Raw genomic sequence first — 27,458 nt, forward strand, 5'->3', positions numbered from 1 at the left:
TTCACAGGTGTATTTTTTGTTTGTTTCCAAAGTGAATAGCTGGTAGACATTTTATCCACAATTAGATAATGTTGTTCTTACTATTTTAAGCAGCTGATGATTTTTTATAAAAATATTTTCTTAAGCCATTATAACTGCGCTAGCTAGCTAGATAGATCTAATCAGCTCTGTTTATATATATATGGTATACGGTAGACACAGAAGAAAGCTTTCTTTGTATACATACTAAAACACAAATATTACAGTTACATAAATCTTTCTTTAAAATGAAAACCATTTATTCCATACAGAGTTCCTTGCAAACAACAAGTGTGGCTATTAGGAATGGTCTCAAGCAACTTATGCCTTATAGAGGAACTGTAACCAAGGATTGAACTTCATCCCAAACAGTAACTGATACCCCCTTTCCCATGAGAAATATTTACATTTTCTTGAATAGATCATCGGGGGGGGGGGGGGGGGGGTCTGTATGGCTGATATTGTGGTGAAATCCCACCCCCTTAGCATGAATCTGATGTCAGGACCTAGGTCCTGACAGTTTCCTGTCTGTAAACTTTGTTGCATTGTGGGAAATAACAGCTGTTTCCAATTTCCAAACAACCAATGTCTCCCTCTGTGCATACAGTATGTATATCTATAAAAAAAGAACCTTTTAGCCCATCACAGTGTTAGTGGGTGTGGTTATAAATAGTGTCTAGGTTTTGTCTAGGTTTTTTTTTGTCTGCCAGTAGTAAAGATGATTACACATATGATTGTGGACCACACAACATAAACAATGACATGGTGAATATCAATAATTTATTGATCTCGCTTCACTTAATCTACTGTATGTTTTAGAACTAGTTCAGATGGAAAAGTATTTCAAATTGACAGATCCTTTAAAGTGAATGGGAACCGCTGGAAAAAAATGAACCAGATGCTTATCTAAGAAGGGGCAAGGCTCTGGGTCCTATAGAGCCTTCCCACTCCTCTCATTGATCCCTTGTTCTAGCACTGCCCCCCCCCCCCCCCCCCCGCAGCATTATGCGATCAAATTGGTCAAATACTGCTTTCCGCAACTGAAGGAGGCTTTGGTAGCCTTCAGGAGACCAAGTGCTCCTAAAGATGGGCGGATCCATACTGCGCACGCAAACTCACTCATGCAGGTGCAATACAGAGCCACCCATCTTCGAGAGCACTCAGCTCCCAAAGACTTCCAAAGCCTCCTTCGGTGAGGGATTCTAATGGATGAGCATGCGGGGGAACGAGGGGATGAGGAGTGGAACGGGAAGGCTCTATAGGACCCAGAGGTAAGTTATAGGACCTTAGGTAAGTATCTGGTTCATTTTTATTTATTTTTTTGCATAAATTCCCATTATTTTTAAAGTAAAAAGAGTTACCCTCAAGTGTTTGCACTAACCCTTAAGTGAACAACTTTCACTTATTTTTCTATAGCTTTTTATGTACTGTCCTGTTTGAATAAACAATGCACACTATGCAGACAGAAAGTGTCTTGTGGGTGGGCAGATTATTGAATCAGACTGACTGAAATCCTGAAATCCACCCGTCCACAAGACATTGTTTCTCCAAGCAGGACAGTGTGCAGAGGAAAGGAGAGAACCTTTTTACACATTCGTATTGCGCCACAGGTGTTTTTTTCCCCCTTTACTACCACTGTATGTCATTACAAAGTCTCTTCTGCCTATTAAAGGTGGTTAGGAAAAAAGTAAAACTTTGATAGTGTTCCTTTAACAACCCCTAACTATTTTCCTACAGGTCCACACGACCCCTTACCAATATCCTATTTCCCAACCTACCTGCCCCTTTTTTATCACTTGTTAACAGTCCCTTTTATCCCTGAATGTGTCCATTTAAAGTTACACAAAACCTCTATTTTTCCAACCTAGTGACCTCTTCAGTAAAAGTTTCATTTTTTTTCTTTTTTATTGTGAAGACTTTCCCATCAAAGCCTTTTGAATATAAATGACAGGGCAGGTTTGTTGGGGAAAATAAACGTTCATGTTGATTTCTGCAGTAAAACAGTTGCAGTGGTCACATGACTGGAGATTGATTTGCCTCTGATCACTCTCTGGACACTGAAGCTGTGAGCTGCATTGTGTATTCAAAGATGCACATACTTTCAGTTGCATTAGTAATTGAATGTTTCAGTATCAGAAAGAATGCAAGAGCATTTATTTACTGCGCAGTAGTAGGGATGGGTTACACATTAGCTCTTACTCTCTTGTACAGTGATACAGACTAGGAAATTAGTGAAGAGGGTAACAATTCTGAGTCTAATTGGTTGCTAATTAAGTTTTAGTGATGATCGTAATCTGCTAATTACGATTATGGAAAATTACACATATATTTTCATAATTACGCCTTTACAAAATTACAAATTCGTAATTCAATTGACTTTGTATAATCATTCATAATTATGCATTAATTTACGCGTAATTTTGTGCCAACTTTGGTGGGGAATAGCAAAGCCACCATGCATGCTATTGCTACCAAAATTGCTATACATGTAAGAAGAATGGTGGGTACAAGTCAAAATAAGTTTTCAAAAAGACCTTGTAGTTTTTGAGAAAATTGATTTAAAAAATGCAAAGAAAAATGTTTTTAAACCCAGAAAAAGACAGTTTAAAAACCTTTTTGTTTGTGTGTTTAAAATCAATTTTTTTTATTTAAATTTTTGAACAATTCTTTTTGTATCGTGTACCCACTGTTCTTCTTAACATGTGTAGCAATTTTGGTAGCAATAGCATGTATGGGGGCTTTGCTATTAACCGCCAAAGTCAGCATGAAATTACACGTAAATTCAGGCGTAATTCCGAATGGTAACAATTAACTATATAATTAATTACAGTATTCCCCCGAAAATTCGCATTAAGATGCGTAATTACGCATGGGCGGAATTTCTGCTTACCCCTATTAAAGAGAGACTGAAGCGAATAAAAATTGTTATTTTTACCTGGTAGTTAGCTTCAGTAGTATGACGAGAGGTAAAGTTCCGCATACCCGCGGCAAAAATGTACCCCAAATCCCCGGGGGTAAATACGGGGAGCGCATCCTGAAAGAGGCAGAGCTTTCTGCTGTAGCTCTGCCTCTACTGAAGTCAATCGCAGCTGATTGCTGCCTTTCCCCTCCCCTCTCAGTCTTCTTTCACAGATAGGGGCGGGGAGAGGTGGCGATCTGCACAGAGATTGACGTCAGTAGAGGCAGAGCTACAGCGCTAAGCTCTGCCTCCCTGGGCAGCAGAATCCATGAGTTTGAAAGTCGTAAATGTTTACCCCGGGATTTGGGGGGTATAAACTAGTGTTGGGCGAACATCTAGATGTTCGGGTTCGGGCCGAACAGGCCGAACATGGCCGCGATGTTCGGGTGTTCGACCCGAACTCCGAACATAATGGAAGTCAATGGGGACCCGAACTTTTGTGGTTTGTAAAGCCTCCTTACATGCTACATACCCCAAATTTACAGGGTATGTGCACCTTGGGAGTGGGTACAAGAGGAAAAAAAAATTAGCAAAAAGAGCTTATAGTTTTTGAGAAAATCGATTTTAAAGTTTCAAAGGGAAAACTGTCTTTTAAATGCGGGAAATGTCTGTTTTCTTTGCACAGGTAACATGTTTTTTGTCGGCATGCAGTCATAAATGTAATACATATAAGAGGTTCCAGGAAAAGGGACCGGTAACGCTAACCCAGCAGCAGCACACGTGATGGAACAGGAGGAGGCGCAGGAGGAGAAGGCCACGCTTTGTGAGACACAACAACCCCGGCCTTGCATGAGGGCAAGAAGCGTGCGGATAGCATGCTTTGTACCACCATGCAGTCATAAATGTAATAAAGATAAGAGGTTCCATAAACAGGGACCGGCAACGCTAACCCAGCAGCAGCAGCAGCAGCACACGTGATGGAACAGGAGGAGGCGCAGGAGGAGAAGGCCACGCTTTGTGAGACACAACAACTTAGGCCTTGCATGAGGACAAAAAGCGTGCGGATAGCATGCTTTTTACCGCCATGCAGTCATAAATGTAATAAAGATAAGTGGTTCAATAAACAGGGACCACGCGGCAACGCTAACCCAGCAGCAGCAGACGTAATGGAACAGGAGGAGGCGCAGGAGGAGAAGGCCACGCTTTGTGAGACACAACAACCCAGGCCTTGCATGAGGGCAAGAAGCGTGCGGATAGCATGCTTTGTACCGCCATGCAGTCATAAATGTAATAAAGATAAGTGGTTCAATAAACAGGGACCACGCGGCAACGCTAACCCAGCAGCAGCAGACGTGATGGAACAGGAGGAGGCGCAGGAGGAGAAGGCCACGCTTTGTGAGACACAACAACCCAGGCCTTGCATGAGGGCAAGAAGCGTGCGGATAGCATGCTTTGTACCGCCATGCAGTCATAAATGTAATAAAGATAAGTGGTTCAATAAACAGGGACCACGCGGCAACGCTAACCCAGCAGCAGCAGACGTGATGGAACAGGAGGAGGCGCAGGAGGAGAAGGCCACGCTTTGTGAGACACAACAACCCAGGCCTTGCATGAGGGCAAGAAGCGTGCGGATAGCATGCTTTGTACCGCCATGCAGTCATAAATGTAATAAAGATAAGTGGTTCAATAAACAGGGACCACGCGGCAACGCTAACCCAGCAGCAGCAGACGTGATGGAACAGGAGCAGGCGCAGGAGGAGAAGGCCACGGTTTTTGAGACACAACAACCCAGGCCTTGCATGAGGGCAAGAAGCGTGCGGATAGCATGCTTTGTACCGCCATGCAGTCATAAATGTAATAAAGATAAGTGGTTCAATAAACAGGGACTACGCGGCAACGCTAACCCAGCAGCAGCAGACGTGATGGAACAGGAGGAGGCGCAGGAGGAGAAGGCCACGCTTTGTGAGACACAACAACCCAGGCCTTGCATGAGGGCAAGAAGCGTGCGGATAGCATGCTTTGTACCGCCATGCAGTCATAAATGTAATAAAGATAAGTGGTTCAATAAACAGGGACCACGCGGCAATGCTAACCCAGCAGCAGCAGACGTAATGAAACAGGAGGAGGCGCAGGAGGAGAAGGCCACGCTTTGTGAGACACAACAACCCAGGCCTTGCATGAGGGCAAGAAGCGTGCGGATAGCATGCTTTGTACCGCCATGCAGTCATAAATGTAATAAAGATAAGTGGTTCAATAAACAGGGACCACGCGGCAACGCTAACCCAGCAGCAGCAGACGTGATGGAACAGGAGGAGGCGCAGGAGGAGAAGGCCATGCTTTGTGAGACACAACAACCCAGGCCTTGTATGAGGGCAAGAAGCGTGCGGATAGCATGCTTTGTACCGCCATGCAGTCATAAATGTAATAAAGATAAGTGGTTCAATAAACAGGGACCACGCGGCAACGCTAACCCAGCAGCAGCAGACGTGATGGAACAGGAGGAGGCGCAGGAGGAGAAGGCCACGCTTTGTGAGACACAACAACCCAGGCCTTGCATGAGGGCAAGAAGCGTGCGGATAGCATGCTTTGTACCGCCATGCAGTCATAAATGTAATAAAGATAAGTGGTTCAATAAACAGGGACCACGCGGCAACGCTAACCCAGCAGCAGCAGACGTGATGGAACAGGAGCAGGCGCAGGAGGAGAAGGCCACGGTTTTTGAGACACAACAACCCAGGCCTTGCATGAGGACAAAAAGCGTGCGGATATAGCAGCAATGCTTTTTGCCGCCATGCAGTCATAAATGTAATACAGATGAGAGGTTCAATAAACAGGGACCGGAAACGCTACACCATCCCAGATGTTCATTGGTCATGTTACTTGGTTGGGGTCCTGGAGTGTTGCGTAGTCATTTCCAATCCAGGATTGATTCATTTTAATTTGAGTCAGACGGTCTGCATTTTCTGTAGAGAGGCGGATACGCCGATCTGTGACGATGCCTCCGGCAGCACTGAAACAGCGTTCCGACATAACGCTGGCTGCCGGGCAAGCCAGCACCTCTATTACGTACATTGCCAGTTCGTGCCAGGTGTCTAGCTTCGATACCCAATAGTTGAAGGGTGCAGATGGATTGTTCGACACAGCTACGTCATCTGACATGTAGTCCTTGACCATCTTCTCCAGGCGATCGGTGTTGGAGGTGGATCTGCACGCTTGCTGTTCAGTGGGCTGCTGCTGCATGGGTGTCAGAAAATTTTCCCACTCCAAGGACACTGCCGATACCGTTCCCTTTTGGGTACTAGCTGCGGCTTGCGTTGTTTGCTGCCCTCCTGGTCGTCCTGGGTTTGCGGAAGTCAGTCTGTCTGCGTACAACTGGCTAGAGGAGGGGGAGGATGTCAATCTCCTCTCTAAAGTCTCCACAAGGGCCTGCTGGTATTCTTCCATTTTGACCTGTCTGACTCTTTCTTCAAGCAGTTTTGGAACATTGTGTTTGTACCGTGGATCCAGAAGGGTATAAACCCAGTAATTGGTGTTGTCCAGAAGGCGCACAATGCGTGGGTCACGTTCAATGCAGTCTAGCATGAATTGAGCCATGTGTGCCAGAGTCCTACCAGAATCCTCATCATCCTCTTCTGAGCGTTGTGATAGTTGTTGTGATGCATCATAGTCGTCACCTTCCTCCTGGTCTGCTTCTGCTGACCATTCGCGTTGAATTGTGGAAGTCCAACGTGCACCGCTCTGGTCCTCGTCAGTGGTGGCATGAAATTCCTGCTCCAACTCCAGCTGTTCCTCCTCCTCTTCTTCGTCATAGCTGCTGGGGCCAGCGTTCCCTGAGGCGGATGGCCTGATGTTGGTACCATCACGCTGATCGTTTTCTCCTTCAGATTCCCCCAGTTGCATCATGACAGCTGTTTCCTTGATTTTTAACATCGACCTCTTCAGTAAACACAGCAGTGGTATGGTAATGCTGACTGAAGAGTTGTCACTGTTCACAAGCAACGTGGATTGCTCAAAATTTTGGAGGACTTGGCAGAGGTCCAACATGTTGGCCCAATCGGATCCACAGAAGCTTGGCAGCTGGCCGGATGCGCCTCGGTACTGCGCCGTCATGTACTGGACCACTGCACTCTTCTGCTCGCAAAAGCGGGCTAGCATGTGCAGCGTAGAATTCCAGCGCGTAGGGACATCACACAGCAAGCGATGGTGGGGGAGATTGAAGCGCTCCTGCATCTTGGCGAGTGCCCCCGAAGCAGTACTGGAATTTCTACAATGTTTGGCCACTCGACGCACCTTCAACAGAAGATCGGCCACGCCTGGGTATGTCCTCAGGAACCGCTGAACTACTAGGTTCATCACATGCGCCAGGCAAGGGATGTGTGTCAGCTTAGCCAACCTTAAAGCGCGAATGAGATTACTCCCATTATCACACACAACCATGCCCGGTTTCAGGTCCAGCGGTGCCAGCCACAAATCCGTCTGTTCCTTTATTCCCCTCCAAATTTCCTCCCCTGTGTGCTGCTTATCCCCAAGGCAGATTAGCTTCAGCAACGCTTGCTGACGCATGCCAACAGCTGTGCTGCACTGCTTCCACGATCCTACTGCTGCTGGGTTAGCGTTTCCGGATGAGGTACAGCTTTGAGATGTGTTGGAGGAGAAGGAGTCAGAGAGGTAGGTGCTGCTGTTGTTATCCAGTGGGAGGGATGGCGGTGCAGCTGTTTGTGGCGTGGGCAACACCCGTGCCGTAGCAGGTGAGGAATCGCTGCCAGGCTCCACAAGGTTCACCCAGTGCGCGGTAAGGGAGATGTATCGACCCTGGCCGAACGCACTCTTCCAGGTGTCAGTGGTGAGGTGAACCTTGCAGGCAACGGCATTCTTCAAGCTTCGGGTTATTTTGCTGACCACGTGCTCATGCAACTCAGGCACTGCAGAGCGCACAAAGTGGTAGCGGCTGGGAACCACGTAACGTGGGATGGCCACTGACATCATGCCCTTGAAGCTGTTTGTCTCCACCACTCGATATGGCAGCATTTCGCAGGCCAGAAGCTTGGCTATGCTGGCTGTTACTGCCACGGCCCGGGGGTCATTTGCTGGCAATTTCCTCTTGCGCTCAAACATCTCCGACACAGACAACTGAACCGTAGCGCTGCACACGGAAGGGCTGTTGGTTGTTGTGTTTGATGAACACTGGGAGACCTCAAGAGCACTACTCCGGAAAGTGACAGTGTCAGCGTCGTCTGATGTTTGTGAATGTTGTGAACCACGCAATGGCTGGGCTACTGCTGCTGCTGAGGCGGGTCTGGTGGTGAGTCTGGTGAACCCAAGGGAGGCAGTGTTGTTGCTGGTACCCTGTCCTGACGCGTTTGCCCACAGAGTGGGATGTTTGGATAGCATGTGACGGCTCATGCTGGTGGTGGAGAGGTTGTTAATACTTTTCCCCCTGCTCAGGCGGGTCTTGCACACCTTGCAAATCGCCATGGTAACATCCTCAGTGCAGTCTTCAAAGAAAGCCCAGACTTTGGAGCACCTGCCTCCTTGCTGGCGATTTCTGTTTGCTCCTCTTTTGCCTCTCACTTGAACTTCCACGCTTGTGGTGCCTGAAATTGCGCGCCGCCTACCTTGTGGCACAAGGCGAACTCGTGCAGCAGTGGGTTCTTCAACAGACTCATCTGTGCTGCTGCTACGATGGCGATGTTCTCGTTCACAAACAAAATCTGGGTCTCTGTCCACATTGTCCATACCCTCCTCTTCCATCTCCTCAAACTCGTCATATGTCATTGTGGGCCGCCGCCGTGGAGTAGAGCTCCCCACAACAACCTCTGCGCAGCACACTCCAACGTCGTCTTCCAGATCTTGTCGGCCGACCTCCTGCAATTGCAACCCCTCCTGCCCAAATTGCTCTGGGATTTGGGTTTCCGAGTCCTCCTCGGACTAGCCTTGTATTTCAGTGCGCGGTGCATTTCCCACAGTTAACGGTTGTGAATCCAGGCACAACATTTCTGGCTGTTCCTCCATTGACCTTTGAAAGGTGGAAGTTTGTTGGGCTGGGAATAGCTCCTGCAAATACCCCATTGTGTCCTGAGGTAATTCATCGGACTGGTTATCTGGCAGTTGTGTGCGTGGTGTCGCTTCCGGTTGTGTCAGCTTTGTGCCCACTGGCTCCTTGTAACTGGCTGAGGACTCGGACCTCGTGCGTGATGTGCTGGTGCTGCTTAACCCACTGCTGGACGCTTGAGAGGTCATCCAAGTAATTATCTGGTCCTGTTCTTTTGGATTTGTGAGGGTTGTTGTCCTGGACAACATGGGCGGTATTGAGTGGGTTTTCTTGGGTGCTCCCCTGTGGCCTGTACGTGAACCGTCAGGGGAAACACCTCTTCCCTTGCCCCTCCCTCTTTCACCGGATTTCTTCCTCATTTCACTTATCCTTACAGTACACGCTGACTGGCAGCAGTACAGTGGCAGTACAGAAATGCTATACAGTACCACTATTCCCAGCAGCGACACAGAGCACAATGCTATACAGTGACGGGTGAGCGGTGTACCACTATTCCCAGCAGCGACACAGAGCACAATGCTATACAGTGGCGGGTGAGCGGTGTACTACTATTCCCAGCAGACACAGAACAGTAAACAGAATGCTATATAGTGTGGCTGAGCGAGCGGTGTACCACTATTCCCAGCAGACAAAGAACAGTAAACAGAATGCTATATAGTGTGGCTGAGCGAGCGGTGTACCACTATTCCCAGCAGACACAGAACAGTAAACAGAATGCTATATAGTGTGGCTGAGCGAGCGGTGTACCACTATTCCCAGCAGACACAGAACAGTGAACAGAATGCTATATAATGTGGCTGAGCGAAGTACACAGAGTGGCAGTAAACAGAATGCTATATAGTGTGGCTGAGCGAGCGGTGTACTACTATTCCCAGCACACACAGAACAGTAAACAGAATGCTATATAGTGTGGCTGAGCGAGCGGTGTACCACTATTCCCAGCAGACACAGAACAGTAAACAGAATGCTATGTAGTGTGGCTGAGCGAGCGGTGTACCACTATTCCCAGCAGACACAGAACAGTAAACAGAATGCTATATAGTGTGGCTGAGCGAGCGGTGTACCACTATTCCCAGCAAACACAGAACAGTGAACAGAATGCTATATAATGTGGCTGAGCGAGGTACACAGAGTGGCAGTAAACAGAATGCTATATAGTGTGGCTGAGCGAGCGGTGTACTACTATTCCCAGCAGACACAGAACAGTAAACAGAATGCTATATAGTGTGGCTGAGCGAGCGGTGTACCACTATTCCCAGCAGACACAGAACAGTAAACAGAATGCTATATAGTGTGGCTGAGCGAGCGGTGTACCACTATTCCCAGCAGACACAGAACAGTAAACAGAATGCTATATAGTGTGGCTGAGCGAGCGGTGTACCACTATTTCCAGCAGACACAGAACAGTGAACAGAATGCTATATAATGTGGCTGAGCGAGGTACACAGAGTGGCAGTAAACAGAATGCTATATAGTGTGGCTGAGCGAGTGGTGTACCACTATTCCCAGCAGACACAGAACAGTAAACAGAATGCTATATAGTGTGGCTGAGCGAGCGGTGTACCACTATTCCCAGCAGACACAGAACAGTGAACAGAATGCTATATAATGTGGCTGAGCGAGGTACACAGAGTGGCAGTAAACAGAATGCTATATAACGTGGCTGAGCGAGCGGTGTACTACTATTCCCAGCAGACACAGAACAGTAAACAGAATGCTATATAGTGTGGCTGAGCGAGCGGTGTACCACTATTCCCAGCAGACACAGAACAGTAAACAGAATGCTATATAGTGTGGCTGAGCGAGCGGTGTACCACTATTCCCAGCAGACACAGAACAGTGAACAGAATGCTATATAGTGTGGCTGAGCGAGCGGTGTACCACTATTCCCAGCAGACACAGAACAGTAAACAGAATGCTATATAGTGTGGCTGAGCGAGCGGTGTACCACTATTCCCAGCAGACACAGAACAGTAAACAGAATGCTATATAGTGTGGCTGAGCGAGCGGTGTACCACTATTCCCAGCAGACACAGAACAGTAAACAGAATGCTATATAGTGTGGCTGAGCGAGTGGTGTACCACTATTCCCAGCAGACACAGAACAGTGAACAGAATGCTATATAATGTGGCTGAGCGAGGTACACAGAGTGGCAGTAAACAGAATGCTATATAGTGTGGCTGAGCAAGCGGTGTACTACTGTTCCCAGCAGCGACACAATGACAGGGGGGACCCTGGCTAGCGTGGCTGGAGCGCGAACTACCCTGCCTGCCTACCCAAAGCTAAACCCACAGACAAATGGCGGAGATATGACGTGGTTCGGGTATTTATTTACCCGAACCACGTGACAGTTCGGCCAATCAGAGCGCGTTCGGGTCCGAACCACGTGACCCGTTCGGCCAATCACAGCGCTAGCCGAACGTTCGGGGAACGTTCGGCCATGCGCTCTTAGTTCGGCCATGTGGCCGAACGGTTTGGCCGAGCACCGTCAGGTGTTCGGCCGAACTCGAACATCACCCGAACAGGGTGATGTTCTGCAGAACCCGAACAGTGGCGAACACTGTTCGCCCAACACTAGTATAAACTACTTATTTTGCCGCGGGGATGCGGCGGTTTAACTCTCCTCATACTCCTGAAGCTAACTACCTGGTAAAAATAACAATCTTTAAGTTTTCACTTTGCTATTGACTTGTGCATTTTGCTTTTTGTGAAAGTGAAAGTGTTTTAATTTTTGGTAAAATGGCATCTTCACTCATTTCAATACATCATTGGTCTTCACCTAAACATGAATTTACAGAGGTGGCCATATAAAAACTGTATTGGTCAAAGTGTGTTTTAGCTTTTTTGCATCAGGTGTTATGCTAAAGATATTGTATAGGTTAATGTTTTAGCTATGTAGGTGCATTTAAGGTATTTGATGAGGATTGAAGATTATACAGTAGTAATATGCCAGAAGACAAAGCATGTTCCCTGCATTCCAAATAATTCCAGTGTGACAGTAAATCTCCAAATAATGATTATAGTCCATTAAAATACTAAATCCATTGACAAAGATAAAATACTCCATGTTTTTGTGCTATGTAGTAGTAGTGGTAGTAGTAATAATAATAATAATAATAATAATAATAATAATGACCAGTTTGAGCATGATCCTTTTTTGTATGTCTCAAAGCAATATTTATGCTGATTAGAAGCAGTATCAGAACCTGAGGCAAGATAAAAGTCAGCATTTCTGAAAAAAAAATACAATTGTCTTTCAGACAAGAATATGTACTTTGACAGAGGCGCTATTCGTGTTTCTACCGAGCTACTGTTATTTTTTCCCCAATTCTATTGCCTGGTGAAGCAGGCTGTGCCTGCGAAACGCGTAGCATTTATTGGGGTACTCTTAATAAATACAATTGTTTGATTCAGACAATTGTTCGTGTCTACTTTCCAGAGGTAAGTCCGCCACTGCCTTCCTAGCAATTTTAAAGTTTTTATCACTTTTTATCCTGTTGGCGCCTAAGTTCTCTAGCAAAGAATATGTACTGATCTTTTTAACCAAAAAATGGGGAGCAGGTACATTTACACACAGCGGTCTGGCATTACGGATGCTGGGATACATTTTTCAACATAAAGAGAAAGGGGAATCCATCCTCTAAACAAAATATAATAAATCCAGGCAGTAAAATAATAATCAAAACCAAGAAAGAGAAAAACCCTTTATTGATCACAGTATACAGTAGTGAAAAATGTGTGAAAAACAATTCCCTATGAAAACCATCGCTCATTTAGCTGTAAATGAAATACAATAACCTGGAATAACCTGGAATACTAAAATAATGATAAATAAGTATGTCCCTCTGTAGGGCCTGTATAAAAATAGCCAAGATCCTAATAAATACACATTGCATCTAGCTGCTGGCCAGCATGTGAGATGAGCTGGAATAAGTAGCGAGAAAATCATTTTTAAGTGCTAAAAATACAGCAAGGAGCCGTGATGCTAATGATTGAACCAACAATGGGAATATATCAGCACAACATTGTATGAAATAAAGGGAGTGCTACTAGTTGAAATACAAAAATATAGGAGATGTCAGGCCGCTCTGACGTCATCGCCGGGGACCGGGACGGACCTGCGGCGAACGGCTGCAGGCAGAGCTGCGGCGAGGGACGTCCTGGGAGCTTGGAGCTGGAGGAAGCCCCCGGTAAGTACCACTTATTTTAGCCTTTTTCCTCTGATGACTCTTTTAAGAAAAGGCTAAAATCCCTCCTCTTTTCCCGAGCCTTTGAGACTGCAGAACAGAAAACACAAAAGCACAGTGCTTTGAGTCCCCAGGAAGAAAAGTGTTATAAAAATATTATTATTTTTGTCTAAATTACCTTTTTGGCGAAATAAATGATCTAGAATATGAAACCCCTTCTGTTGTGATAGAAATGCTCTGGCAGTATATAGAACATTATGTGCCTTTTTTAATTTATTATACAGTTAGCTACTGTACACGCTGATGATCCAATCTCACCAACCTAGTTGTTGATTCCGTTGTAAATAAACAAAGTGTTTACTCACCACATGTCAGGCACACTTGAGTTGATGGCAACATTCATAAAATCTAATTACTAAGCATTTATAGAGAAAAGTAATTTTATTTTGTTGCAAGCATGACTAAAAATACAATGAAGCAATTTGTTTTACACACCTCTCCTCCAAAATTAACCAACAATAACATTTATTTTTGGGGGGGATATTTGTTTAAGCTAGTTTCTTGTACATTCACAGAATATTAACTACATTTCAACTAAACATTTTTAGGTAGCACTTTGCTGCAATCAAAAATCACAGGGAGAGATTACGGTGCATTGCTGGGCATGTACATGGGACAGTGACTGCGGTGCCTCAGGAGCCATGCATATAGAAATGCTGAGCCCATAACATTGGTTGGGTAACCAGTTATACGAAGCAGAAGAGCAACTGAGGGGGTCAAGTCTTCGCTAGTACCAATTATCCTTAAATGTCAGTTTTACATTAAAGGACATCCGAGGTGAAAATAAACTGATGAGAAAAACAACTGTTTCTATCCTTATCCTAAAAATTACTTTCTTTTAGATAGCCCACAGTTTTATTTTATATCTAAATCTAGTTTTTAAGTTTTTATTGTTTCATTGGCTATCATTCATAAAAGTGTGGTCGGTAATGCAAATCAGTGTGGGAAAACACCGCTGCCGGTATTTTACACTTCTGTGTGGTCATTCATAACAAAGTGCACAGTTGCGATAGCAGTGCGGAGATTCCCCGAACTAGGCAGGCGGTAGGCTTGCAGAAACACAGGAAGCTGCCGAGTTGATACATTTCCCCGTGTTCCGCTCTACTGCAGCTGCCTGGGAGGTCTGTGTCATCATTAACTTAACATGGTTGTCGCCACATCCAAGGGAACGGCATTTCCCATCCTCATACCGCTTGCTTAAATCTTTATAAATTAACATTTTGTTACATTTGTTACAATAGACACTGAACAAGGCGGTGATTTATCGCTCTGTTCGGTAATGTCAGCTTTTCATGTGGAAAGAGCCTTTATGAACGAAGATCTTGCTATGTGTTCGGTAAAGTCAGCTGTTTTCAGCATTTCCGCATGCGGAAATGCTTTATGAATGATAGCCATTGTCTCTGCTCAATAACACCTTCATTGAAGTATGCCAGAGCCCAATTCTATGAATTATTGACCCTTTTTATCTATTTTCTGTACTCAGAAGCCATTTACTGACAGGAAAGTATTTTATGGCTGTAATTATTTATCAGTGAGAGTTATGCCATAGTCTGACCCTGTCCGATCCGAACACCGGACAGAAACTGTCACTTGCATACCTGATGTTTAACTCTTTCAGGCAGAGAAAGAAAAAAAAATAACACAGCTTAGTTATTTGTGTGCTTGACACTGTACATACACATGTCTCATCATGCCAAATGTCACCTCGGCTGTCCTTGCAAATACAAGTTATATGTTTTACCATGTGCATATAAATTAGAATTATCCCGATTTAGGAAAAACAAGCTAAACTTATTTGTGCCCTGTTTAGTTTTTATTTTCCTTATTTCAAAATTTCAATTCATATGTGTTACTTTCACACAAATGCTTATCGGTGGTGGATTTACTCATATTATATATTGCACATTAAGGCCTCCAGTGACCTGAAACATACATTACATAATGCAGCAAGCCTGGGTTGATCTCTTTTAACTCTGTGGTAGGATGGTTAAAATTGCATCCCTTGACTGAATCAAGTCGGTACAAAGTGCAGTTAGCCATGTGCTAGTATATCAGCGCTTGGATGGTTGAAGTCTTATATTTGCCTTCAGTGAGTACTTTTTCTTTCAAATAAGCAAACATAAGCCAACTTGTATTAAAACAATAAACAAACAAATAAAAAAATGTGCAATTTTCAAACCTTTCTGCATCCCTTATTTTGTTCTCATATGACCTCGGTGAGGGTTGAAAATCCACCTTAGCCAATAAATATCAGAGTAGAGTTTATTAACCCAATACAGATTTGTGGCTTGCTCATAATATGACCAGTGGGAATCCTTAAGGAGCCTAATAATGATACAATCTTGACTCTACAGTCTTAGAAAATCTATGTAGTGGTGAAAGGATAAACTGAATGAATATGCTTTGAATGAATACTTTAGATAGCCCCTCATATTACACAGAAGTGGTAAGATTTTAAAATCAAGAGTGTATTGTTAGTGGCACCTTAATTACTGGAGATTAGGCAATGCTGGGTGTGTACATGGGACAGTGACCGCAGTTTATTGTGCTTTTATTGTAACTTTTTATTGTATTTTTTTGCATTTTAATATTTATTAACATTGCAATTTGAATAATATTCGTTTTAAAAAAATTATGTACTAGTGTTTTCCACTTACCCAGAACATTTTAAGCTGTTACGCTTATGCCATTTTTAAGGGGGGGGGGGGGGGGGGTTCCCTTAAAACTGGTGCTACCTAACCACACAACTCCTCATTTTCACAAAGTTTATAGTGTTTAATGTTGTAAATGGAGTGGCAAATTCTGTCTTAGACCACAAATGCATGGTACATCCAGAGAGACTTGGGAGTCTTCTGTGACATAATAGACTCCCATAAGGCCTGTATAAGGCCTGTACACACTCAAATGACAATACACACACACACACACACACACACACATACACACACACACACATATATATATACAATATTTAGTAATGAATGACTTAGTTAGTGTTTGCCCAGTGTTAAATCTTTCCTCTCCCTGATTTACATTCTGAAATTTATCGTAGGTGGCGACATCTTTAGTGCTGGCAATCTGCATCACTGACGAATGGTTGGGTGTTGTGTGTTCTGAGCTAAATAGAAAAAAAAAACACCTGGTCTCCCAGAGTGCACTGGGAGAAGAAGGGTGCATAGCTAATAAGCTTAAGCTTGACATTACTGGGAGGGTGGAGTTACATACCAATATACTGCAATATATAGATAAAGGAATTGTTTATGATGCTAAAACCAGGAAATAGAATGGGAGTACTTAAGATGGATTTGAAAGCTTCCTTTAATAATAAGCAGACTCCATATATTTACATTACCAGGCTATTAAAGCATTCCACTTCCTCCTGCCTTACCTGGTGGTAGTTTTGTGCCCCTGAACTGCTGTGCATTTCTGCCATCCACCACCAGATGGCCACCTGCGAGCCTACTGCTCAAGCTGAGTATCAGGAATTTTCTTTCTTCTGCTGCTAATGACATACATTGTAATCCAGGACTATTTTGAAATTCTACTAGCCACCAGATGCCGATGGTGCTTTGCAGTAATGGGCTATGCTATGAGCCCCTTCCTGAGACTTTACCTGAATCTCCATCCAGCATTGCTTCCTTCCTTCTGTGCTTGCTGAGCTGCTGGCTGAGTACTTACTCCCTGGCTATTCAGAATCAGAATCAGAATCATTTTATTTCGCCAAGCATGACTGGGTCAAGCCCGGAATTGGGTTTTGCACAATGGAGCGGTACATAGAAAGAAAGGCAGGAAAACTTTAGAATGACAGTAATATCACATACTCAAATATAGACATACACAAATATACGATCAGTATTCATCTCAAAAAAACACACTGGAGAAGCCTATTGTCCTTCTTTTCCTGACTGGTTCTTGATCCTGTCTCTGCTTTTCACCCAGACTTGTATTTCATTCTTATGTTTTTTGTCTGTACACATTAGACAGTTAAGTGACTTGGTGTTGTTTGCTGTATTCTGGATCAGTTTCATTGTGACTGTTTGTTGTTCCATAATTCTATCACTTGTATATAGAACACTTTTTTTGCTGTATATGCCATCTGACATTTTAGTTTGCTCTGCAACTGTGATCCACTTTACTGCAGGCATGATGCAGGTACATAGGTAAAAGTGGTAGTTTCTGACTCTTTGTCAAAACGGTGAACATTAGCATTCTACAGAAGGTGGGAAAGATTTGTTCCTTCTTCCTCTTTGTAGAGTTCCTCCTCCCCCCATATTCTGAACCATATGGGCTTGCATTGCTCATGCTCAGTGGGCAGAGGTTCATGCTCATGGACTATGGTGTACAAGTGGTCATCATGAGTTGCAAAGGGTCAATAATTATGGGTGGCATGCTTGTGTTTTACAATTTTCATTAAGTAAACCATTTTTTTCGAACTCCTGGTTTTGGCAAAATGCTTTTGGTGTAAAAATGTAATTATCAGCCATCATACTGTAAGGTAGCTGCATTTTAATTTCATAAGGACTCCGTTTCACAGTGGAAATTGCAGTAAAATTCCCCCTATTTTGCCACAATTCCATTTGTGATTCTCGTTCAGGGAAAGATTCTTGTTCTCTAAATGAGAATTGCAAATGCAATTGTCGCACTTTTCAGTGTGAAACAGACTGGTTTTAACACGGTGCTATTTTCTGCTATTTCTCTGCTGTCCACTAGGCTGCTATGTGAAACTTTGTCTAATCCTTCTCTTACAAACCTACCATGAGCTTTACACTGGTGGGGAACCTTTCCTCTTTAACACAGTTTATTGCATATATCTCATCTGTAGTGTCTGAGTCACAACCCTAAACAAGCTGGTCAGACTTGAGTCAGAGCACCTGATCTCCATGCTTGTTCAGGGTCTATGGCTTATAGTATTAGAGACATAGGATAGGGGGACAGCCAGACAACTTGCATTGTTTAAAAAGAAATAAATATGGTAGCCTCCATATCACTCGCATTTCTAGTTTACGTTAAGATATTTTTGTATGATCCAAAAAGCAACGGTGTCCACACCCTGGCCTATCAAGAGTGAGCTAGGGCTAGAAACATACATTCATCCAGACAAGAACAAAAAGCCCAGAGAAACAGCACCACTCAGTTAAAGTTTGCTCAAATAGTTGTAAAGCCAAAACATAGTACAACGTTAAATTCAGTGAATAAACTAGCCACAGAGCAAATAATTTATACAGTGGTATATAAAGGATTCATTTGTCAAAAATTAACTATAATGTAGTAAATAAATCCTTAGTACAAATACAGTAGAATCCCTTTATAGTAAACTCTAAGGGACCAGGAAAATTAGTTTACTATATCAAAAGTTTATTATATCAGGATTTGGCATACATTGTATATTTATACAGATGCAGTTGTGGGGACCTGAGAACTCAGTTAACTATATCAGAATTGTTCATACATTGTATATTTATAGATGCAGTTGCTGAGACCTAAGGTCTGAGTTTACTACATCCAGACGTTTACTGTATCAGCGTTTACTATAATGAAATTCTACTGGAGTGGCAAATACTAGCTAACAAACAAAAACTAAGTACGTCAACAGTCTGTTATCTATAAGGCTGCAGGTAACACTGTGCAGGTAAGTGGATGTAGGAGAGAGTCACTAAAAATAATTTCCTCCAAACTGTGTTTTGGAGCGAAGCGGATAGTTTACACTTTTGAAGTACTAAAGTTAGTCTCTGTTAGCTAGCATTTCTCCCCTATCTGTATTCACTATTCAGGTGTTAGTTAATCGTTAGTGCACTATAGTGACAAATGCATTCTCTATATTCCGCTATAAGTACACTATGGGGCTCCTCCTTGTCTGCTAGCAGCAGACGAGGAGACCCAATCATCCCACCAAAGTGTATACTTACCTGGGAACTCCCCATTGTCTTTCTCCTGCAGTGCATCAAGTCTGATTTCTGATTCTCTACTACAGTGCAGCCCTTCAAAAGCTGAGGAGCCAAATGTTTTAGTGGGAAAAAAAACATAAATTCTGGAAAGGAAGATGCGTCTCCTGTGTCCATGGTGAGCAGGGAGAAAGGGAGACTTAGGCTGGACAGCAGCACCAAGAGCAATACATGTGGACGAGGGGGAGGAGGAAAGTATAAGGATAATTGTTTCCAGCATGAAAAAAGTGTCAGCAAGAGCACTCATACCCTCTGCACCCCTACAGCTCAACAATCACACCATGCTCTTACAGCAGAGCCGCAACACACAGTAATGATCTCGGGTAAATAAATATATTAATATGACAGTGCTCCTCTTCCCAATCCTTATGACCTGTAAAGTAAAAAAACACTACACATAGTGCATTACTGCTGGATTTTCAAGAAACACCCTTAGTGCAGAAAAAGTGCTTTCACTCGTGTTCCACTTCTAGTGCAGACTTCCACCGATCCCCTAAAAAATGCAGGCTCACCAGATGTATACCACCTCAAAGCCAGGTGGATCTAGCGCATGGATAAACCACAACGATCTGATGTATTCAAACTTCAACAACTTTTAATCCAGATTCCTCAGTAAAAATATGATACAAAACAGCATAAAACCTTTTAAAATTCAAAAAAAACCTGCGCTGATTACGCACTCACGTCATCCAATCTAGCTTTGAGCGTATTGGGCTCCCTGGCCCAGTGAAGACCCTCTCGTGCGGTCGCGGTGTCCCATCTCCGCAGTAGTGGACCCTTTAAGTAGCGGTGTTTTAAATTGTCTTCATTTTTTATGGACTGCCCATCAAAAGACAGACGATTAGCAACCCTGATGTATGGTTACTATTGATGTACTGTTGCACAGTTTTTAATCAATGTAACATTGCAGATAGCAGTGCTAGGAACTCTCTTTCATTTTATTTAGATCTGCATAATATTTGATGGAACTCTTGCAATATATGGAGCTTTGTAATTATTTTTTATTCTCAATAAAAGTGGAATTTCACTTGAAATGACTTATGTTTACTGCCTGCAAATGAGATCATTGTGCGGCCGCTCATTGATCTCTGTGTACCTTTGATTGTTTTATGTCCCTCCCTCAGTGTAACTATTGTTCATTGAGAAAATTCAGAAAATATAGAGTTAAGTGCTTGGACCATTGTTACTACTGTGACTCTGCAATTTGCGTAACTGCTTTCTCTACTTAACTTCAATTCTGCATTAATGCATTTGGCTTCATGTCAGTGTAAACAACCCAGAACACCTGCCATCTGCATTTTTGGCTCTAACTCTTCCATCGTTCTGTGAGCCAGTAACTTTGATGAGCTGATTGTTTTTATTACTGTCATTGTTACTTTTATTATCATCATCGGCACCATCATTTTCATCATTATATAAAGTGAAAAGTGATGTAAATTGTCAACTTAAAAAATTAGGTAAACAAAAATACATAATTGAAAAAGAAATGGGCATTGGTGTAAGAGCGTACATTGTAGTATGAAATGTATGAAATGTAGCAATCATATTTTTTAAGCAGTAAATTGTAATGCTTTACCAGTAAATTCACTAAGGTACAGATTTCTCCACATCATAAATAATAATTTTATGATGAATGCTCGTGGGAGGATCTGAGACAGATTTACCAGAATCAATACAAGAAAAGTTAAAACAAAACTGGTGCCAAAAGGGAGTTGTTGTCCATGTCAAGTATTCTGACTGGTTGCTCAAAGCCAGTGTTGCTCGGATACCCCTGATCACAAATTCGAGTAAATCCGGCCATGGCAATATCGAAATCGGGATACACTGTGAACGTGATCCATATTTGAAACGGAATTCCGAATTTGACTCGGATTTTAGACGTGATTGCATGTAGAATCCGTGATCACGGATTTGACTTTAACATTAATAGTAAAGCCCCCATACATGCTATAATCACCAAAATTGCATGGATTATAAAGGTGAGAAGTGGCTACAACATAAAAAATTCAAAAAGAACCTTTAGTTTTTGAAAAAAAATCGATTTTAAAGTTTCAAATGAAAAAAGTATTCGTGATTAAAAACCCATCAAAACCCATGGACTTTAGTGGTTAACAGCAAGTCCCCCTTACACCAAATGTGCCAAATTTGATATGTTAAGAAGCACAGTGGGAACAAGAGGAAAAAAAACTTTTTCAAAAAGACCTTATAGTTTTTGAGAAAATTGATTTTAAAGTTTCAAAGGAAAAAGTATACATGTAAAATACGGTAAATATATTAACTTTTATTTACCGCATTTAAATGTATAATTTTTTCCTTTGAAACTTTAAAATCGATTTTCTCAAAAACAATAAGGTCTTTTTGAAAAAAAAAATTTCCCTTGTTTCCACTGTTTTACTTAACATATCCTGCAAATTTGGTGTTTCTAGCATATAAGGGGGCTTTGCTATTAACCGCTAAAGTCGGCGGGTTTTCAGGTAATAATCACGAGCCGGATTTGGACCACGATCACAGGTGCATTCGGAACTGAATCCATGATTGAGAGGCGGTTTTTGAAAATATGCCCCCAACTAGTGTCTTCTAATGGCTCAAGTGGTGCCAAATTTTTGAAAGTGTAAATTATTTATATGCTTGGACTGTATGCATTGTAAAGATTTTTAGGAAGTTTCATAGATTTTCATTTATTTATTCTTGCTATTACAGGACTATACTCTGACAATGTACTTTCAGCAATACTGGAGAGACAAGAGATTGGCATATACTGGGATCCCACTTAATCTTACTCTTGATAACCGAGTAGCAGACCAGCTGTGGGTTCCTGACACGTATTTTCTAAATGACAAAAAGTCTTTTGTACATGGTGTCACAGTGAAAAATCGTATGATCCGTCTCCATCCAGATGGCACAGTTTTATATGGCCTAAGGTGAGTGGTATGTGAGTACATTTTTTGATTTACACATTTTCATATTTTCATTATTATTAGATGTTTTCTTCTACAGGAAAAAATGTATGATGTCTTTATTTATGATGATCCTGGCATGCATTGAATGTCAAAATTCAGTATTTCTGAGCAATAAAAATGCATAGCAGTGGTTGTAGAATGTATCCACTATGTTGGAAATGTATTTTACTTGATAGCTCAAGGCCACCTAAATTTTTCAAGTAAGGGGCAACAGGTCAAGTTGCTGGAATAATCTATTTATCTGTGCAGTTTCTCTTTGTCTTGAAAACCATGTGATAAATAATCATCAGTGTTGGCAGAAATGCAATGCTGTGTCTATATTGTTCTCAGCGATTGTTTGGAGATGGACCAACTATCTCATGCCTCTCCACAGAATGAAAACCGCTTCTGTACTGACAATAGAAATCAGGTCATTTTCCTTGAGATTAATTGTAGAATAATAAGAAACATGCCTCCTACAATTTTAGTGTAAAATCACAACTTACTGTATCTATCACATTTACATTTTGATCTGTGGTCAGTAAAACATTTTTCATATTTATTGAAAAATAAGGCTACTTGTATTGCTAATTTAAAATATGTGTTCGCCAACCTTTCAAAAACATGATTAGTGTTGCTATTCAGATTTGGGTCAAAGGCAAAAAAGGTCAAACATTACTAATTCAGTTCAGTTTGACCTGACTTGAAAATTGTTGATATTTAAAGGGTTGATGGGATTTTGGAAGGTAGGAAGGAGATAGGCAAGACCATAATGTCCTGGGCACCAGGCAGAGGGGAGCAGAAGACAGTTTCCACCATTTGGTGGTGGTGGATGCTTTAACCCTCCTGACGATAATCTTGAGCTGAACTCGGGCTGAGTCAGAGGAGCTAGAAGCGGTAAGCCCAAGCTCAGCTCGGGGTGGCTGAAAACGCCACTCCCATTGATTTCCTGCGTCCCGCATGTGATCAGGCCTATTCATAATTGGTTTCCGAAGATCTTGCTTTGCGGTATTCCATAGATATTCCATTGATAGATATGCTCTCCATTATTGTATGTTTTTGTACATTGTACAGCTCTAAAGAAGATGTGGGTGTTATATACCGTAAATAAAAAATAACAAAATAACTTTGTTACCATTCATTGATCTAAGTCCCCGGTAGAAAAACTGAAGACTTCTTATCAGAGGTCGCGGTCTTTCAGAAAAAAAAAATCTCGTCCTCTTTGTTGTTCCTGTAAAGGCTCGTACACACGTCCGATTTTCGCAAACGACCCGTCGTTTGGACGTTTGAATGTCCGGTCGTTTGGACGTCAAATCAGATGTGTGTACGGTCTGTCATTCAGCTGATAAGACTGGAATTTTTTTAATAGATTTTTTTTGAAAAATAATAAAGTTGAACAGTACAAATACAACAATCCAATTGGTGAACTTTTTGTGCTTATACAATGTAAATATCCGTCAAATTGCATGATATATAACAGATCCAAAGACATAAGAATATGCCACATTACGTTTCTAAAAGAGAAATGATAGCTTATAGAGATATATAACAATCACTTGAAAAAGCTTTCTGACTGGTTACATACAGTATGTTTTGTGAAAGAGAAGATACCTACAGCCAGAAGTCACATTATTTAAATATGTTCATTCACAGACTAGAGATATAATCAAACAGAAATACAAATTGGTAAAGATAATAATCCTCAAGGCACACCTGGGCATTTTTTTAATCATGGAGCAGCATCATGTTAAGGTACAAGATGGCCATTATAGATGAGAGAGAGAGATAGAAAGGAAGAAAAAGAGAATAAGAAAAAAAGGATGAAGAGAGGAGAAGAGAAGAAGGACTCACCCGGGGCCACAACCCAGATTACCAGATTTAGTCAGAAGCAATGTCAAGATCTTTATACAGTACCCAGTGAGGGAGGGGGTAATACATGATAGTATTGCGAGTATAAAGGTTCCCATATTTTTCCAAATTTCGCAACTGTATCAGTGGAGATAGATAACATTTTGTCATAGAACATAGCCTGCCCCAGACGTTGTAGCACTGATTGATATGAGAGGGTAGAGGTTCTTCATGAGGCTGCTATGACTTGCTTGGTTGCAGATAGGATATGCGTTATCAGTTTAAATTGCCTTAACAAGATTCCATCAGGTTTAATCCCCAATAAAGCTATCTCGCGAGATTTAGAAAAGGTGTTTCCAGCTATTGAGTAAATTATCTGTTAAACTCTGTACCATAATCTCCTAATAGGGGCATTTCCACCATACATGCAAATATGAACCCTCTTGAGGGCAACCACGGAAACAATGAGCAGAATTTTTATTATTGAATTTAGCAAGCCTATTTGAAGTAAGATACCACCGAAATAGGACCTTGATATTTGTTTCAACTGCATTAGAGCAAATAGAAGAGTTGTGCACATTATGCCAAAGTAAGTCCAGATCTTCATTTTCAAAGTTAATTTTCATTTCTTTTTCCCCATTTTTGCATGTATGGAGGTTTGCGGTTCTTTGGAGAGGCAACCAAGCAAGCATAGATAGAAGAAATCATACCTGGTGCAGCAGGGTCTAGGTAGTATCTATGTTCGAAGTTGGTGTGAGTCAATAAAGAATCTGTCCCCTTGGTTAATGTTTGCGCAAAATGCTTTACTTGTAGGTATCTGAATATCTCACATCCCGGCAGTTTCCTTCCCTCATTTAATGTTTGGAAAGTTTTAATACCCGTATCTGTTACCAAATCATATACCAGGGTGAGGTTAGCTTCTTTCCATTTAAAAAAACGCTTTTGGATCGACCTTACCAGGCAGGAATAAGGAATGACCCAAAATTGATGATAAAGGTCGGTGTGAGGATATTAGGGAGTTCTTTTTCCTAGCATGGTCATTGGTCCCACACTTCAAGAGAATGTAGGATGATTGGATTATGTATTTTCCCACGTGCTTGGGGTTCCACCCATAATAGATTGGAGAGTTGTAATGAATAACTACTTTCCCGTTCCATGAGTACCCACTTCGGAGGATTATGGGATGCGTGCCATAGAGCAATTTGAGCCACTTGTGCAGCTTGATAATATTTAATGATATTGGGAATCCCCAACCCACCCTCAGATTTAAGCCTGTAAAGCACTTGTTTTGCTATTCTGGGTTTAATATTTCCCCAAATATAAGAATTAATCACGTTTTGTAGATGGATGAGGGTATTCAGGTGTATTTGTACTGTCTGGAAGGACTCTAAAATAGTACAGAAGTTTTGGAAGGATTACCATCTTAATTGCAGTGTTCCTGCCCAACCACGATATAGAATATTTCTTCCATCTTTCCAGTAGGGATTTAACTTTATTCAAAAGGGAAGGGTAGTTTGCTTTATAGATATCAAGGTAACAACGTGACAACGAAATACCTAAGTATGGGAGTTTAAAGGACTCCCACTGAAATTCAAAGCTTTCTTGCAATCTACTAACAAGAGGGTTATCAAGGGTAATGTTCAAGGCTTTTGATTTCTTACTGTTAATACTAAGACCCGAAAAGTCTTCAAACTGTGTTAGTAGAATCGATAGGTTGGGAAGGGAGATAGAGGGGTTAGGTAAAGAAAGAATTACATCATCTGCATATAGATTCATTTTATGTTGCACCCCATTAATGTTTATACCCCCTATATCAGGCTGATTCCTAATCATGGCCACTAAGGGCTCTATTGCCAAGGCAAACAGCAGTGGAGACAATGGGCAAGCTTGTCGAGTGCCTCTTGAAATAAAGAAACATGAGGATTTAAAGCCATTATACTGAATAAATGCTTGAGAATCAAAGTACATAGTTCTTACCCAAGTCAAGAAATGAGGGCCAAAACCCCATAGTTCAAGAAGGTGAAATAGATATCTCCAGGATACTGAATCAAATGTTTTTTGTATGTCGAGTGACAATAGCATTAGCGGTAGCTTTTTATTGTGGGCCACATTAATTATATGAAGCAAGCATCTCACGTTGTCTCCAGCCTGTCTACCCGGCATAAATCCAGCTTCATCCCCATCTACTAGGTCTTCTATTATAGTAATTAATCGGGACGCTAGAACCTTTGCTAGAAGTTTCAGGTCAATATTTAGAAGGGAAATGGGCCTGTGGTTTGTCCACTGTGATAGGTCCATCCCCGGTTTAGGAATCATACAAATACTAGCTGTATTACTTTCACCTTTAAATCGAGCTCCATCCAATATGCTGATAAAACGCGTCACAGAGAGGAGATTGTAAGATTTCTACATACGTTTTGAAATACAAGGCAGTAAATCCATCTGGACCTGGCCGTTTATAAACTGCCATGGCTTTGATAGCTTTCTTGACCTCCTCGCCCATGATGCATCCCTCCAGCCTTGACCTAGCATCAGTGTCTAACTTTGGGAGATGAAGCCCTTCAAAAACAAAGTTAAGCAGGTTAGTATTAACAGTCAGATCTGTTATAAACGTGTTCAAGATTGTCTCTGGAGATCCCCACAATTTTAGTGGGATTAGAAGTGCAAGAGGTTTGGCCATTTTTAAGCAAATCTGGGATTTTTTCAAGTCAGGAAATTTTAACCTGCGAGCTAAGAAGGAATCAGGCTTGTTAGCTTTGAAAGCAAACTTAAACTTCTGCCATCTTTATTGCTTTTCAGCTTGTAGAGAAAAAGAAAGATTATAAGCTTCTCTGCCTTGAATAACTCAGATTTTTCTAAGAAGTCTTTTTCTAAAGCCAGTTGTTGCTTTGATATCTCCCTTTTTTTCCTCGCTGCAATCTGTATTAGACAACCTCTCAATACAGCTTTATGCGGTTCCCATAACGTTAGGTGTGTAAGATTTTCTTCCACTTTATTGGTCTTGAAATAATCAGATATTGCTTCCTTAATTTCTAATTTAATAGCTGGATCTGAAAGTAGGGCTTGGTTCAGTGTCCAAGTGCATTCTGAAGGTCTGGCTATGACCGACTTCAAAACTAATAGGACCGCATCATGGTCAGACCATGGGACCTGTAATACCTGCGAAAGCTTTAATTGTGGTAACAATGCAATGGATATAAGGCTATGGTCTATCCTAGAGAAAGACTTATGTGGGGCGGAGTAATGAGTGAAGCCTTCTTTGGTAGCATGCGCTTATTGCCAACAGTCTATGAGATTGTGTTTTCAGAAGGTTCCTCAAAGATTTAGCATTTTTGCATTCAGAAATATCCGAAGTATTCAAATTTTCGGGTATCTATCAATAAGAGGGTTAAGACACATATTAGAGTCTCCACATAGGGCTTGATTCACAAAAGAGTGCTAACTGTTAGCACGGCCGTTTTCGCGCGAATTTTCGCATTGCACGCGATCGCAAATTTTCATGCGAAACAATA

General features: G+C 42.1%; 1 protein-coding gene across 2 annotated transcripts in view; it reads left to right on the top strand.

The window, feature by feature from the left end:
- GABRB3 (gamma-aminobutyric acid type A receptor subunit beta3) overlaps nt 1-27,458 on the top strand; it is a 666,404-nt gene that overhangs the window by 529,143 nt on the left and 109,803 nt on the right. For both annotated transcript variants that reach the window (XM_068268150.1, XM_068268151.1), the window contains one exon: nt 21,860-22,080. In XM_068268150.1, coding sequence (XP_068124251.1) covers nt 21,860-22,080 — 221 coding nt within the window. The remainder of the gene's footprint in view (nt 1-21,859; nt 22,081-27,458) is intronic.

This window comes from Hyperolius riggenbachi, chromosome 2, assembly GCF_040937935.1.
Source record: "Hyperolius riggenbachi isolate aHypRig1 chromosome 2, aHypRig1.pri, whole genome shotgun sequence".
Taxonomy (NCBI): domain Eukaryota; kingdom Metazoa; phylum Chordata; class Amphibia; order Anura; family Hyperoliidae; genus Hyperolius; species Hyperolius riggenbachi.